This window comes from Aspergillus foveolatus, assembly GCF_047715535.1.
Source record: "Aspergillus foveolatus strain CBS 279.81 unplaced genomic scaffold BDW70scaffold_20, whole genome shotgun sequence".
Taxonomy (NCBI): Eukaryota; Fungi; Ascomycota; class Eurotiomycetes; order Eurotiales; family Aspergillaceae; genus Aspergillus; species Aspergillus foveolatus.
Genome location: NW_027396084.1, coordinates 180,845 through 195,625, shown reverse-complemented (window position 1 = coordinate 195,625; position 14,781 = coordinate 180,845). Strand labels below are relative to the sequence as shown.

The following is a 14,781-nucleotide window of genomic DNA, read 5'->3' as shown; positions in this document are numbered from 1 at the left end:
GCCACTGGAAACGCAAACAACCCGGTCAGTCAGACGTCATTAAGCAGAATTTAGAAAGTCTATTCTTTGAGCTACCTGCGACCGCCTCGACCGAATCTGAAAGACAATAATACGGTGTATAGGCAGCGCAATATACTAGATCACAGGCAGAGACATACTCCGGAGTAGATTCAAGACAGGGCCTTTCTACTTTTGACTAAACTACGTTGGGTCTAGTCTGGTTTAGCTTCCGCGCCTTGGCCAGGGACGGCTTATCAACGGTCACCTCCTTCACCATACATATAACGAACGAAATGTGCAGAACAAACCTGACACATAGTATCGATTGGGTGGATTACCGCTGTCCAATTTCGAGTTCAAAGCCGACTATGTCAGACGCATGCATTCACCGGTCTGAAAGTGCCCCTTCTCGGACTGAAAGAACATCAGGGCCCCCTGCATCCTTTTGACTGAATTGGATGCATATTGCTGGCTTGTCTATTTATCATATTTTCAAAGCAAATGCGAAAGACTCCGACCTTCGCTTAATTGGGGAAGCGTTCTTAATCTGAAGTCGCCCTTGACTCAGAAGATATCTATCCATTGACACCCCGGTTCGGCATGCTGTCGACAACTATCACTTTATATTTAGCCGGAGTCGCAGGCCAAAGAGTTGCCTGTCGATCATTTTATAGGCTGACTTCGAGTGCTATACGACTAGTCGCAAGGGACCAGAAGGGCTCCATACTGTGGATGAATATCGTGAGCTACTCAGCCTCATATTTCACCAAAATCATGATAAAGCATGGTAGCTCGAGGGGTCGCACCAAGCCATAATGAATCTATGCACGCATGCGATATATGCATATTCTCCAGCCTTTGCTCAGATATACATACTTAGTGGATCACGTCCGGATGGCACTCCTTGGGCCGGTAACAGTGCATTTGATGTCATGCAAGTTTTGTCGATTTGAATGAATGCAGCAGAAAGACCACATTTGTACAAGTCACGTGGATAGTCTGGAATCCCTGGGTTCTGATTCCAGGGTTCGATGGGTCGTGGCCTCTATATTGACCAATCTCAAGGTAGACCTTTACCATAAATAAATGTTACCGTACCTTACCGGGTTCTGGCCATTCCAGACTCAACAAGCGATTGTTGATGGATGACCTGACAGAGTACGTAGTACTACGGAATAGTACTTGCGGTATACGCAGTAAAGCACTGCCAGCTGGCTGTGCGAAAAAAAGTGCTAAAAACTGACTCTCCCCGCAGCTCGCTCAGAGACCGAAAAATGGTGGCAGAAATAACTGCTTTAACAGAGTATTAATGACTTGGGCTCTCCCGGTATACGGATAGTCGAATATCATGACTGCGGACGCTTCTGAGATATCGTGATAGGTACAACTTTAGACCCTGAGTGATACCGCTGGTTATCCAAGAGTCTGATGAGTGAATAGTTGTCGGCCGGCTCAGGCGGCTGTGTCCGCTAGTAATAACTACTGACAGAGAGGCGGGTCAAGGGGGGGGGGGACTGAATGCAGGGTTTCTTAGCTTGAGCTTTGAGGACAACGTGTTAGTTGTCTGTCAAGCTTCAGGGTCTTGAAGTCGAGGATTCTCAAGAACCCCAACAACTGGGAGGAGGAAAGTAAGGACATGTATGATCATTTCATACTATCATTGAAATAGGCACCTCCAAAGAAAGTAAAAGTGGCCGTAGTAAGCGACGAAAAGTAGATCTCCAGAGATCGATTTGAACTTACGCGGTTGTGTGAGGACAAGATACGGTAAAATACCTTACAAGAGTTTCAGCGCCGGTTGCCAGCGCCCGCCTCCTTACGCTTGGCGACTGACCTTCCACCATCCCCGTCCGTCCCCAAAATCAGCAGCCTCCTTGGTCAACGACCTGGCCTCACCACCGTCTTTTCATTCCGATTGATGATTTGGTCGCCGCCTCAAATCCTCGACCTCAGCGTTCAGGATCAATTTCGTCCGCGTTGGTATCAACGCACGCCTTGCCTAATCCGTCTCTGTTCAGTCAACTGAAGCAAAGCTGCACAGAAAGGAGGCTTGCCTCCGGCCGCTCGTTCATCTGCCTTTCGCATAGAACCCTTCCTCCTTCTTCCACTCTGTGCGTCTGTCTATAGTCACGTCGTTCGTGGTATTGTCAGTATTGTTTTACCAGCTCGCTGCCGACTCGGACCGCCTCGAAACCGTTTGCTCGCGTGCAGCTATCTGACTTTGAGGCGAAATCTTACAAAGAGTTAGCCGTCTGATTCTGAAGCATCCTCGATTCTGGGCTGGTGCGCTACACTGTTAATAGAGATCTGACATTGCTCTCGCAAGTCGACGCAGCGTGGGCACCCTTGCACCCATGGGCGTCGTTCAACGAGTTCGAAAATGGTTGCCCTCAACACCGAGTCTTCCCCTTGATGACTCGTCCTACGAAAAAGGCCACAAATCCTCGAGATTTGCATTTTTCAGACGCAGGATACGGTTGAAGGGCAACTCCTCTGTCTCGATACCCCTGGGGTTTGTTTTATTATTTCCATGCATTGTAATAGTTCTCATTCTACTACTCTTCGTCCGACATCCGTCATCGCCAGGGGGTATTTTAATACCCGCGGGCACACCGCCGTCTATAAGGTTCGTGGCATTTCTCAAGAATTCCGGCTCGTGCACCTCATGTGTCTGACTATCCCGCTTTACAGGAAAATAAGTGAGAAATACGACAAAGTTTTCGCGACGGGCTGTCAGCCCATCAACACCGATACACCCCGAGCGAACGCGGCTTTCGTCGTGCTCGCAAGAAATAAGGAAATTGATGGCGTTATCCAGTCGATGAAGTCGATCGAGCGACACTTCAACCGCTGGTACCGCTACCCTTATGTTTTTCTAAACGACGCCGAGTTCGATGATAACTTCATAAATACTGTGAAGAACTATACAAGTGCGCCCGTTGAATTTGGGAAGATCGATGAGACAATGTGGGGTTACCCTAGTTGGGTTGACCACGAGGTTGCTAAAGAAGGCATCCGGAAACAAGGAGATGCCGCAATCATGTATGGAGGTATGGAAAGCTACCATCACATGTGCCGCTTCTACTCTGGGTAAGCCACCTTCGGACAGCGCTTGCCGTCAAATGCTCATCCTGCCCAGGTTCTTCTACAAGCACCCGCTCCTCATGAAGTACGAGTGGTATTGGCGTTTGGAGCCCGAGATCAAGTACTTCTGCGACATCACCTAGTAAGGGCTCTTGAATCCTTGCGCTTTACTATGACTCACATGTATATAGTGATCCTTTCCTCAAGATGGCTGAGGCCAATAAAACATACGGATTCACCATTGCTGTGAAGGAACTTCGCGAGACCGTGCCGAATATCTTTCGCTACGCCTCCGCTTACAAACGAAAGAACAATATCAAATCCCAAGGATTGTGGGAGATGTTTTTGGAACCCCGCGAGGAACCAAATCCTGAGGAACAGCAACCTGAGACTCTCCCTGAGGAAATTCTCATTACAGAGCCCGGTGAGAAGAACGAAATTGATCCTGAAACTATGGAGGGAGAGAGTTATAACATGTGCCATTTCTGGAGTAACTTTGAAATTGCGCGCTTGGACTTCTTCCGGAGCAAAGAGTATGAGGATTTCTTCGAGATGATGGATAGGAGTGGTGGTTTCTGGATGGAGAGAGTAAGTGTCGATGTTCTTCGTTCTCTTTGCGTTCAAGACTAACGCAGCTTTCAGTGGGGTGATGCTCCCATTCATTCCCTCGCCGCTGGTGTGCTTCTGTCACCGAGTGACATTCACTATTTCCGTGACTTCGGCTACCGACACACCACGATTCAACACTGCCCTGCGAACGCACCTGCCCGACAACTACCGCGCATTCCGTACCTTGAAATGACGACCGAGGACGAGAAGGAGCGTATTGAAGAGGATGAGTATTGGGCAAACCCCGATCCTGTTAAGGAGAATGGAGTTGGCTGCAGATGCCGGTGTGATACCGATATTGTGGATGTCGAAGGCAAGCAAGGCAGTTGCCTTGCGGAATGGGTGGAAGTTGCTGGAGGGTGGGCATCTCCATAGACACGGCTCGCCTATAATATTCGCTGTATAATCTTCACGTCCTCGTTTCCATACCTACTTGATCGACCATGAGCATATTGTCTTTGGAGTTATCTTTTCTTTTTGCTTGAGCCTATATGTAAATTGGCTGTGGGGTTGTGGGCGGCGTTTTTCACGGATCTGACGACTTCTTCTCTGGAAGATGGCGTGGCTATCATCACCAATATCGCCAACTCATATAACGTGCTTCGTATGTTCAAGGACTTAATTCACCTCTTAAAAATTTCTCGATTATTCTTGGTCTTGGAGCAAGTGGTTGTGCGAAAGTTGAGTGCTTGCTCAGCGAACACGATTACCCCTTCATATACTACGCAACACGGGCGGCTCTTATGGGTCGAAGGCCTCAGCTCGACCCAAAAACCGCCCTTGACTTCCGGGTATATAGCTCAGGTGTCTCGAACGGAGGGGACGAGTTAGGTCGATAGGCGGATAGACAGTGGACGGCTTGCTCGGGGCATCCTGCTATGAAATGGCAGCTAGGCCTTGCGGAGCACTCATTCATGTACTTTGATGAGCCCAATGGTCTACAACTTCAGCAAGTTGTTTTCCGGAATGTAAATATCAGTTTCATGGATATTTAGTAGCTGTAAGCGTACAATCATGCATACTAAAGCTCATAGAACCAGCATATCAACCTCTGTAATCAACGGAAGCAGCTGTAAATACAGTAAAACTGCGGCCTGTCTAGAACGATGACGAGCATATTAACACTTCCATTATTCCAATATTTCCCATGAGACAGATTCACTACAACTCTCATTAGGTAGGTTCCGACCATTGGAAGTCAACCACAACTGTAGTCATGTGCCCCGCGGCAACTTGACTGCTTATCTTCTGCTTCCTTCCACCTGCATACATACCTCTCTCCCTCCATCTCTTCTTCTTTTAACTCAACATCGGTCTTCAAAACAAAAGAAGCATACAAGACCAAGATCTAAAAACCAAGCCCAGGGCATCCCACTAACGGATTAGGCGAGTCTTCTTTTCTTTCTTGACTTACTGGTCCGAAGCACCTGACTCCTTTGGTTCCGCCCGGCTCCCCTCCCCCTCATCCAACAGCCGCCAAGCTTGTCATCGGGCATCTGCCTATTAGGCTGAGCCTGTCGGATGAATCTCATAGTTGAAGTCCTTAACACGCAATCACCTTAACTCTCGACTTCAAGTATATTCATTCATTACAATCTGCACCCCCGTGAGCTAAGTCGTCGACTACTGTGTTCGACCTCAGAGCTCTCCGCTCCGCTCTACTCCATCTGACCCGCTTTGATCTCCGTTCCATGGCATCCACTTTCTGGCGATATGGCTGACTCTTCAGAGCCTCCCTCCAGACGTTCACATACTGCCACAGACATCTCTCATCTACAGTATCCGACCCTGCCTCCCTTAAGTGGCTCGGTTGAGGAGTGGTTATCTCGCTCGAGACCTATCAGTATGACGTCAACGCCGCCGGCGGATCATCCACAACAACCGTTGAGTGAGAGCTGGGCAACCCTCAGTGCGTCGGATGCACACTCCGAGGATGGGGCTCCCTCCGAACAGACGGATACCGGGTCTTTGATTGACCCAAGTGTGCCAGACGATGTGGCAAGCCTTGACGAGAGATACAGCAGTAGCGATGACATAGATGCGCACTCCGAGGATGGCCCAGATAACGAAAGCTATGACTCCGACAATAGGAGTGATATATCCGAGTCTCAAGACCTGCGTCTCAGGTTTCCCCAAATAGGATGCTCCATTGATGACAGTAATCTCACCACTAAAACTGCTTTTTACAAAGCCACCGACTCAATTCAGTTCATCGAACCCGATAAATGGCCTGATGCTGAAAGGGTGCAGCTGAAGCATACGATTCGGTTGATCGATGGCCCTGGAATTGCGGAACTGGGAGATAATCTTACCAATCTGCAAGACTCGACCTTGATGGTTACTCTTCAACAAACGATAACGAAGAAGACCATCAACACTGATAGGCCATTCCGAGTGCTATACCTTGGAAGTTCTGAGGTTCGTGGCATTATCCTTGACAAACTGGGCGATGTCCTAGTTTCGAGTACTTCTGGCGACTATGAGAGCAGCTCAGCAGAGTCATCGAGATACCACGTGGTTCCCACTTCATTCGGCGCAGGCGCTATTCCTAACTTCGCAGAGCTTCTCCCGATTCATTTTCAGCTGATTGTGGACGAGTGTCTTGAGGCCACTTCCGAATCTCACATTGACAGGCCTAGGGCAATTAACCTGAAATTTAAGAACCGACCTGCATGTACGTCCCACTGGACAGGAACCGAATATGGCATATCGTCATCCACTGAATGGACACTGCCGGATATGGCCATCTTTTTCCTGTCCTCGCGGGATGATCTTGCCGCCGTGGAAACTCAGAAGTTGGCGCGTATGTTCATGGAGCGACACGGCGTACCGGTAATGGTTATCTCAGAGAAACCACTGTGGAAAATGTCCCGGGAATTGGTTCCGATCAATCACCATAGTCTTCACATATGCTTAGAGTCCCGCAATTCGTCCACAGGAAAAACCACAGTCCTAAAGCGGTATCCCATTGACCTGAACACTTTTGAAAGCATCGCGCCAGGTCAGCTAAACAAAAATCTGGCCTCGTTAACAAGCATTTGCCCCAGGAAACATTTCAAGTCGAACACAGAGGCTCGCGACAACGTGCGAAAGATATCGCAGTTTTGCTTCAAGAACTTCACTCGGAAGATGTTTCCTTTGCCATACTTGAACAACGATACTGAGTTAGCATTCGTGCTGCGTCTCATCATGCTTACCATCTTATCCACTGCAACCCTGGCTCTCGGTTATATAGCAATGAACGCCATCGCAGTCTTGATCTCAAGCTTCGTCACGCGGTCAGTAACATCCAGCCAAAGTACCCCTATTTCCAGCGTATACACAACCAGTGTTCTACCGACGGCAGGGCTCAAGAAAGCCCCCTTGTCGATTCCTTCTTCGGCGACGCGCGACGTTCAAGTTTTAGGACAACAACCCAACGGCTTATCCCAACTTCAGCATTTGGTGGGCGGAACTCTGTCAGGCACTGCAGCGTCAGGTTTCTCCGAGGAATATGAAATTCAGGTAGTAGGCGATTGCCACCTCGTGATAAAACCACCGACTAGATCATTAGGCGCAAAGAAAGCGCCAAAATTCAACGTCCAAGTTGATAGACGTGGCCAGCCACTTCAATATGAGCTCTCCCGGCTGTTTGAAGGTGTGTATTCACTCAAACTAGACCGAGCGGAGGCGTACGGCCTGGTCAACGTGACTATCACCACCGAATCCAGACCACCAGTGAAGCAAATGGTCTTGGTGGATTTGGGAACACCATGGCTGAAAATCGCAAATTGGAAGCGTGCCGCTCAAAGTATCACATCCGAAGTTGTTCGAGACGTCGGTGCCGCACAGACGGGATTATCAGAAGTTTACGGTCGAATCTCCACTGAACTTCAAGTACTTGCTGGAGATGTGGTGAAACGGACACATCTTCTTCGACAAAAAGCAAGCCTGCTCCGACGGGAATCCCTTCCAGTATCAATCAATACTGAGGTTGTCCTATCTGCTTCTACTCAGCTTTCTGAAACTCTTCGACGGACTGCTATGCAACCCTTTCTATCCGCTTCTCATGTGCTACGATGTCACACAAAGAAGGCGAACATTGAGGCTGGACAAATGATGAGCACCACATGGAACAGAATCGGTGCTGGCGCACAACATCTGAGCTTTGGGGCTATCAAGGAGCACATCCAAAACGCGCGAAAGTCGAAAACCCTGGACAAGGCTCACAAGAGGGCACGACGTTTGATGAAACGCACTTCATAGGGGCTGTAGATGTTTGGATAGAGCTATGAGTGGGAAAAGCGCTTGGCTCTACACATCCCATTTCTCTTATGTTAGTTTGTATGTGTTATGCTTCGACACACCTCTTTATTTTATATGTAAGGTTGGGCGGGGCTTGGTTTCAAGCGAGTAGTACTGGCAAGGACGGAATCAAAGATTTTCGAAGGGACCTGGTGTCTTTCATGTAGTAACGAATAACTGTTCAATTCTTCTTCAGCATGTAATGCCTGTGTGTTTCTCAAAAGTGCTCCGCAGCACAGAGCTGTCTCATTGTTGTTGTTGTTGTTGCTGTGAGGGGTGAAATGAAAGATCTAGCAGCCTTGATGGCCTCAGGCCACATGCACGAACCAACCCAACCCACTTGCGACCAAAACCAGGCCGCCCATAATTTTCCCCTCCTTCTCTCCCTCCTCAGTGATACCCACCCCATAGAATATTCTGTCTTTTAAGAATATCCATCCTCAGGTAAACGCTGCGGCTCTATTATATCGGAGTACTTCAACTCACCAGAGACGCAGAAAACCAAGCCCATCTTCAACATGTCTGACGTCGCTGAGACCAAGCCCGACCCCGCCACCAAGGCTCAAGAGGAGACTAAGCCCGAAGAAACCACCACCACCACCACCACCACCACCGAGCCATCGAAGACGGAGGAGGTCAAGGAGGCCGCTGAGTCTGCTGCTGAAACAGTGAAGGATGCGGCTACGAAGACATCCGACAGCGTCTTCTCCATGTTCGGTGGCGGCCCGAAAAAGGAGAAGAAGGAGGAGGAGGATGTAGATGAGCCCTCTGGTTCCTCCAAGGCTCAGAAGGCTGAGGATGATGTATGTTCTTACTTGATCTTTTGCGGCGTTACTTCCTTGCTTCTTCTGCTGGTCTGGGATTACAGTCCCGTGCTATCAGGGGTAGTAATTTGAAGGCAAACTATAGACAAGAGCTGACATTTTGAACCACTTATAGGAAGAGGCTCCTGAGTCTCCTGATGTTCACTTTGAGCCCGTTATCCGCCTTACCGAGACTGTCGAGGTCAAGACCAACGAGGAACTCGAGGAGCAGACCTTCAAGATGCGCGCCAAGCTGTTCAGATTCGACCGTGACAGCAAGGAGTGGAAGGAGCGTGGTACCGGCGACGTTAGATTGCTCAAGCACAAGGAGAATGGCAAGACTCGCCTGGTCATGCGCCGAGACAAGACCCTCAAGGTCTGCGCCAACCACTACAGTAAGTGTCTCAGGACAATCCTCCATTCAGGGCTGGTGCTGACAAGGACGCAGTTGTCCCCGACATGAAGTTGAGCCCCAACGTCGGCAGCGACCGCAGCTGGGTTTGGAACGCTGCTGCCGATGTCAGTGAGGGTGAGCCTGAGGCTCAGACCTTGGCCATCCGGTTTGCGAACAGCGAAAGTACGTACATTTGTCACAAACAGGGCGTATGCACTTGCTAATCTGACACTACAGATGCCAACCTTTTCAAGGAGGCCTTTGACAAGGCCAGGGAGGAGAATGAGAAGCTTTTCAAACAGTAGACTTTATTCGCAGCGCCTTCAAGACTCACTACGAATGTTCGGAGGCATATTCTTAACAACATACTTGTCCCTTTTTTATCACAGCGAGTTTGATGAGATCCTCATTAACTCGACATTTCCCCTTTCCCCACACGATTCCCAACTTCCATTTTCCCTGAACTTCACTCTCACCACACTTATGTACGCATGAATGAGGAAGCAGAACGAAGATTCTGCTAATGGTTCCTCAATGAGCCCTTATTGGCATACTCCCGTGATGTTAGGCAGCGCCGTCAACTGTCGTCAGTTGAGGTTGGTTGTGCCCAGCAATTTGGCTGTAGATAGACGCCCTATCCATCAAATATACAATGAAAATTTCGATAATCTTAAATTGAGAGTCCGACTGAGGAATTTGTGGCTGCTGGGGCGTAAAGGGCTGCGTAGATAGCAAGATCCCCCACTCGAATACCTCAAACCTCTCGGATGTGTCTCTCTCCGCCCATTCTTGGGTCTACGTATTCTCTGCCTCCCCTCACGCGCCCACCACGACGCCTCGATCCTCCTTGACTGTCTCCAACCATCAATTCGGCGTTCGCCCTTTGGATTTACTCGCCAATAACGCGCAGTTTGGAAGCTTCCTCCTCTCCTAATCGCGCGGGGTTACTGGAACTCTCGGCCGCCAGCTTTTCACGCCGCCAACGATATTCTCGCCCTAGAAGGTCGCATCCCCGAAAAGGATTTTACTCAAGGGGCAACTGACAAAAGCGCCTCGTTTCCTCTCATCATCTTAATCTCTCAGTGCGCGCTACTTCGAGCTCATCATCACCATGCCCGACGTGAGTTCTCCGACGCCATTGCTCCATTCTGGTCCCAGGTCTACGGCGGTACAGTCGCCAGGACTGGATGTTATCTCCTTCTATGGCCTGATATCTCCTGTTCTTGCATCTCACTAACAACACGTTCTATCATACAGGTTAAGAGGACCGTCAAGCTTGTAACCGAGCAGCACGTCATGTACGTTAAACCCATCCTGTCACTTCATCTCCGTGTCGAAAACAGCCCGATCCACAAACAACTCTTCCCCTCCTGTGTCAATCCTGCCGTCATATTCACCGGTCATGCGAAATGACTCTTTTTCCGCGCATTATGGGCTTTATACGCGGTTGCCCTCGACAACTACCCGTGTCTATATGAAACATCGCATTATGATCATGGTGATAATACATGGACAAACTTGCTGATTGCTTGACTTCTGCGCCTTTACAGTAACAAGGACTCCGGTGTCGAAGGTTTCCCTCTTCGATCATGGTCAATTGAGGTGTATCTCCTCAATGAGCATGGGGAGCAGGTGCCAGCCAATGTCTTCGACAAGGTGACCTACTCATTACATCCTAGTTTCGGAAACCGAGCGACTCAAGGTCAGTCACTTTTCTTCTGAGCTTCTGTGGTCTTTGTACCCTGCATTTATCCCAATTCTTACTACGGGGAGAGCTCGGACGATAAACGCAACATTCTGGATTACTACAGCTAGGGCTAACCTGGAACGATAGTATTCAAGAACCCACCGTTCAGGATTCAAGAGGAGGGATGGGGTGAGTTTGATATGCAGATCGGCCTCACTGCTGCGGACAACAAGGAGCACTTCATCGCACATGATCTCAACTTTGCGCAGTCGCGCTATGAGTCTAAGCACGTTATTGTACGTCTCGGCTGCTTCCAGACGGACTCTTATGTCATATATGCTAACATCTTCTGTAGACGTTCAAGAATCCCAAGCCAGCTTTATTGGCGGCGCTTCGTGAATCTGGACCTGTTCCTGGCGACGAGAACGGGGTGAAGTCGAAGCGCTCTGCAGGTGGAGAAGAAGGATCCAAGAAGAAGAAGCGAACGGATAAGAGCGTGAGTCGAAGAAAATATAGAGACTGAAATGTTGATATCTGACATTCTTACTCCCAGGTTGACATGGATAAACTAGCCGATGGTCTCCAGCGACTTGGGGAAGATGACCTCCTGCAAGTGGTACAGATGGTACATGATAACAAGGCCCCTGATTCTTACACCAAGAATGATGTCGAGCGTAAGTCCTCCATGCCAGTCAGATCGAGCCCGACGAACCAACCACTAACCCCATCTAACAGAAGGAGAATTCCATGTTGACCTCTATACACTGCCAGACCCATTGATCAAAATGCTTTGGGAGTTTACACAGGAGAAAGGAGCTCTGTAGTCTTTCATGTGTCTCGTCTCCTATTTCCCTTTCCTCTTTTATATCATCAATGGGCTTCAAACCCTTCTTACGCCGTGCTCAACGTGCCGGTACTCCACACTACCCTATCCAATCCTATTTTGTATCCCCATTCTTCTCTTTTATTTGGCCTTTTGCTTTGAAGAGTTCCAGACGTCCATTTTGCAATTCTCGCATATTGACTATTCACGTTATCACTGGTATTCCTTCTGATCTACTCTCTAAACTGGATGTTCTAGAGGAATGGAAGGGCCATCGTCATGGTGGAAGCTCACAACTTGTTGGTTGGTATCTATTTACTACCCTTGATCCCATCTAGGAAATGGAAGTGCATTATTAAGGCTGATCATCTTTCTGTCCCATTATATATGCCAGGTGCCGTATGTAATCACTTGGCTTTGTCCTTTGTCTCTTAGCATAAGGTAACTCTAAGTGTAAAGAGAGCTGCTTAGAAACCGTCTTGCCTCGGTCTCAAGCTACACGCTTGCACGGGAAGGGTGTTTGAGCGACATATTCCGGCTGTCCACCTTACCATCCTGCTTGTCTGGTAGTGTAGATGTCTTTTTGCTCCCTTTATCGTGGTTTGATACTATCTCTTCAATGGCCCGTCGTGAGGTCAAACGTAGTATGCTATATCCTTGCGTAATAGTTAGGATTTAGTAAAAAAGGAAATGTTGGACATGCTTTAGATACATATATATATTGCGCGTAGTGTAGATAAAGAAATGGATACCTCAAGAATAGCAGCTAACTAGGCTTAAGTAACCATACACGTATAGACTAACTGCGCAGCTGAATTACTTGAAGAGAGGTTCGAAGCTGATCGGATATCATATTACGTTGTATGCTATGTACAAAAATAGCCCAGCTGAAACAGAGAAGCTAGTAAGCGGCATAAGACGGACGCATGCTGAAATTATGACCGACCAGTAAAGCCATATAGCCTACCCTACCTGCCCTATCCTGAACTCCGAGCAAAAGAAAACGAAAAAGCAAAATAAAAAAATGTATGTACGCAGATGATAGACAAATGAGAATATGGAAGAAGACGAGATGGCTTCTATGACATGAAAGACGGGCGCCTGGACAAGCCTGGATATATGGTGAGCAATTTGAGAGCGAGAGCGGAGGAATAAGAAAGATGATGCGAAAGTATACTGTGACACGGGAGTATGCACGTCTGTCGGTTTCAGATCCTGTACGCTATAGCGGGAATCTCGATCTCGTTACGGGTATACCATTTATAGAGTGATAGGCAACCCGTACTCCGTGCTCCAAACTTCAGGGACATGGAAATAAAGAACTATGTTTATCACTTTACAGCACTCGATGTCTAGGGAGGAGAGTTAATTTCATGTCACTCAGCGAATCTTACGGAGCCATAGCAGTGGGGGTGCCGGGGCAGAAGAAGCAAAAATATAAAACACGAGAACAAAGAAACACTCACGATTTTAGTAAGTCCTCAAGACTGTCCGCGCTGCAGCTTCGACCTTTGGGAATCTGCTGCGGAATCTGGACAATTGTTGCGAAGACGTCTCCGCCCCGGTATGCCAGTAATGCGGGGGCCTCAATGTTATCCATTTCGGCAATCTCGTAGTGGAGCTTGACGAAGTGTACTAGTTGTTGGCGAGAAGCAATCGTGTGCAGGCAGTCTTCGACGAGGGCGCTGGTGTTGGACTGTGCTGGTAAGCTACGCTAACGCTCCTTATAACAGCAGAAGCCGCGAGCAGCGGGTGCGGGAGGCACCTACCTCAGGGTCATAAAGACAAACGACGACGACCTGGTCCGCCGGGACCTTCTCAATTGCATCTAGATACCCCGCCGCATCGACCGTATCCAACGATCCATAATATCTCCGCCGGGCACTAGGCCGTTTAGCCTTCATGCTCTGCAGCTCCTGCATGCGTGATTCGCGCCATCGGCGCAAGAACGTGTCCTCGTCCTCGTCAAGATCGCTACCTGATCCATCAGCTGGTGGTGAATTGTGGAGGAGTCGAGCGTCGCCGGAGGATTTGGAGGATGAGTGGTGGTGTGAGCGCTGCGCGGCCGAGTTGCCGGAGACAAATGACTTGCGGAAGTTCGTGCGCCGGGCACGCTCAAAGGCCTGGGCGTCTGCAATGACACCCTTGGGGCCTGTATTAGCTTCGAATCGGGTGTTGGGGACTGTGTAGCTGGTTGTTCGGGAGGTCATGGCTGCCATGTCTTCGGAGTCGGAGTGCTCGAAGTGGTCTTGGTCGTGCGGGTCAGGGGAGGAGTCGTTGTCAGAGAGATTGTTCCTGTCCTCGGGATGGGGCAAGCTCTTCTCTCGATTGCTGAAGAGCTGATTGAACTCGTCTTGGGCTGTAGACATATTGAAAGGAGAGGAGGGCTGTAGTTGGGGGTGGTGAAACACTTATATACGTAAGGCCTGCAGCATCCGTGAGCTGGGCACTTGTTTGAGAGGTCGTATCGGATTCCGGAGCACGGAGCAGGAAAAGCAAAAACAAACCTGAGATGGATTGCGTCGTGTTCTACCGTTTGACGTGGGAGAGAGTTCAGGAGCGGAGCCACGGAGGACGAGGGGGCGGCAACTGAAACGAGAGGCGGGCCCTCTCTGTTGATGATCGTGTGCTTGTGACTACTCAACGGTGTTTCATCTGCGCCCCCGTATTTCATTCTCGTGTAGTTCGGGTGGGGGATCCTGCCGTCCCGGTCTCCGGCTGCAGCTAGAAGACACCAAGAATTCCGCCGTCCTGGAAGTTGCAGAAGATATCTTGACGTCGGTGATGTTATTCTTACTTTTCCACGTGGAGGCCTGTGAGATCTAAGCCACTGGCCCGAAGCTCGGGACGACGATGGCTGGAAACAGGACGTTTCAGCTTCGATACTGAACGCCCATATTACGTTATTGCCTGGCATATTCTATTCTTGACCGCAATCCCTAAAATTCACATTGGATTCATCACTGCTCTACATGGCTTTGGGGGAGATAATGAAAAAGTAAAAAAAGTGGTTGGAGATCCAACTGCAATGCAGCATATCCAATCACATGTCAGGCAAAGTTCGCTTCAAATCACTAAGAACTCTCCAATGTAAGCT

The 14,781-nt window shown here is 49.1% G+C and overlaps 6 protein-coding genes across 6 annotated transcripts; 5 read left to right on the top strand and 1 right to left on the bottom strand.

The window, feature by feature from the left end:
• Nucleotides 1-439: 439 nt before the first annotated feature.
• Nucleotides 440-1,263, top strand: BDW70DRAFT_135066 (uncharacterized protein). The gene has a single exon (XM_073736621.1). It carries the CDS (start codon nucleotides 601-603, stop codon nucleotides 814-816), a length of 216 nt encoding a protein of 71 aa, XP_073596589.1. The 5' UTR covers nucleotides 440-600; the 3' UTR covers nucleotides 817-1,263.
• A 598-nt stretch (nucleotides 1,264-1,861) lies between these two features.
• BDW70DRAFT_135065 (glycosyltransferase family 15 protein) lies at nucleotides 1,862-4,693 on the top strand. Its single transcript, XM_073736620.1, has 5 exons — nucleotides 1,862-2,626; nucleotides 2,692-3,090; nucleotides 3,140-3,226; nucleotides 3,276-3,672; nucleotides 3,727-4,693. The coding sequence occupies exons 1-5, from the start codon at nucleotides 2,355-2,357 to the stop codon at nucleotides 4,066-4,068; spliced, it is 1,497 nt and encodes a 498-aa protein (XP_073596588.1). The 5' UTR covers nucleotides 1,862-2,354; the 3' UTR covers nucleotides 4,069-4,693.
• Nucleotides 4,694-4,877: 184 nt separating this feature from the next.
• Nucleotides 4,878-8,185, top strand: BDW70DRAFT_135062 (uncharacterized protein). The gene has a single exon (XM_073736619.1). It carries the CDS (start codon nucleotides 5,407-5,409, stop codon nucleotides 7,936-7,938), a length of 2,532 nt encoding a protein of 843 aa, XP_073596587.1. The 5' UTR covers nucleotides 4,878-5,406; the 3' UTR covers nucleotides 7,939-8,185.
• Nucleotides 8,186-8,387: 202 nt separating this feature from the next.
• On the top strand, nucleotides 8,388-9,848 carry BDW70DRAFT_135059 (Ran GTPase-binding protein YRB1). Its single transcript, XM_073736618.1, has 4 exons — nucleotides 8,388-8,780; nucleotides 8,917-9,175; nucleotides 9,229-9,357; nucleotides 9,412-9,848. Exons 1-4 carry the CDS (start codon nucleotides 8,496-8,498, stop codon nucleotides 9,477-9,479), a joined length of 741 nt encoding a protein of 246 aa, XP_073596586.1. The 5' UTR covers nucleotides 8,388-8,495; the 3' UTR covers nucleotides 9,480-9,848.
• Nucleotides 9,849-9,874: 26 nt separating this feature from the next.
• BDW70DRAFT_135058 (putative transcription initiation factor subunit (TAF30)) lies at nucleotides 9,875-12,049 on the top strand. The gene is made up of 7 exons (XM_073736617.1): nucleotides 9,875-10,294; nucleotides 10,432-10,472; nucleotides 10,725-10,876; nucleotides 11,009-11,157; nucleotides 11,217-11,357; nucleotides 11,415-11,535; nucleotides 11,597-12,049. The coding sequence occupies exons 1-7, from the start codon at nucleotides 10,286-10,288 to the stop codon at nucleotides 11,683-11,685; spliced, it is 702 nt and encodes a 233-aa protein (XP_073596585.1). The 5' UTR covers nucleotides 9,875-10,285; the 3' UTR covers nucleotides 11,686-12,049.
• A 779-nt stretch (nucleotides 12,050-12,828) lies between these two features.
• Nucleotides 12,829-14,194, bottom strand: BDW70DRAFT_42366 (phosducin family protein). Its single transcript, XM_073743980.1, has 3 exons — nucleotides 13,454-14,194; nucleotides 13,151-13,380; nucleotides 12,829-13,036 (listed from the first exon to the last, which is right to left on the bottom strand). Exons 1-3 carry the CDS (start codon nucleotides 14,051-14,053, stop codon nucleotides 13,021-13,023), a joined length of 846 nt encoding a protein of 281 aa, XP_073596584.1. The 5' UTR covers nucleotides 14,054-14,194; the 3' UTR covers nucleotides 12,829-13,020.
• Nucleotides 14,195-14,781: the final 587 nt, after the last annotated feature.

Excerpts from the sequence above, each read along its gene's own strand:
- BDW70DRAFT_135059 (XM_073736618.1), top strand. The coding sequence starts at position 8,496 with ATGTCTGACGTCGCTGAGACCAAGCCCGACCCCGCCACCAAGGCTCAA. Across the intron at positions 8,781-8,916 it reads CTCAGAAGGCTGAGGATGAT|GAAGAGGCTCCTGAGTCTCC; the intron begins GTATGTTCTTAC and ends AACCACTTATAG. Across the intron at positions 9,358-9,411 it reads CCGGTTTGCGAACAGCGAAA|ATGCCAACCTTTTCAAGGAG; the intron begins GTACGTACATTT and ends CTGACACTACAG.
- BDW70DRAFT_135066 (XM_073736621.1), top strand. The coding sequence starts at position 601 with ATGCTGTCGACAACTATCACTTTATATTTAGCCGGAGTCGCAGGCCAA.
- BDW70DRAFT_42366 (XM_073743980.1), bottom strand. The coding sequence starts at position 14,053 with ATGTCTACAGCCCAAGACGAGTTCAATCAGCTCTTCAGCAATCGAGAG. Across the intron at positions 13,381-13,453 it reads TTTGTCTTTATGACCCTGAG|TCCAACACCAGCGCCCTCGT; the intron begins GTAGGTGCCTCC and ends TTACCAGCACAG.
- BDW70DRAFT_135062 (XM_073736619.1), top strand. The coding sequence starts at position 5,407 with ATGGCTGACTCTTCAGAGCCTCCCTCCAGACGTTCACATACTGCCACA.
- BDW70DRAFT_135065 (XM_073736620.1), top strand. The coding sequence starts at position 2,355 with ATGGGCGTCGTTCAACGAGTTCGAAAATGGTTGCCCTCAACACCGAGT. Across the intron at positions 3,227-3,275 it reads TACTTCTGCGACATCACCTA|TGATCCTTTCCTCAAGATGG; the intron begins GTAAGGGCTCTT and ends ACATGTATATAG. Across the intron at positions 3,673-3,726 it reads GTGGTTTCTGGATGGAGAGA|TGGGGTGATGCTCCCATTCA; the intron begins GTAAGTGTCGAT and ends CGCAGCTTTCAG.
- BDW70DRAFT_135058 (XM_073736617.1), top strand. Across the intron at positions 10,473-10,724 it reads GTAACCGAGCAGCACGTCAT|TAACAAGGACTCCGGTGTCG; the intron begins GTACGTTAAACC and ends GCGCCTTTACAG. Across the intron at positions 11,358-11,414 it reads AGAAGCGAACGGATAAGAGC|GTTGACATGGATAAACTAGC; the intron begins GTGAGTCGAAGA and ends TCTTACTCCCAG.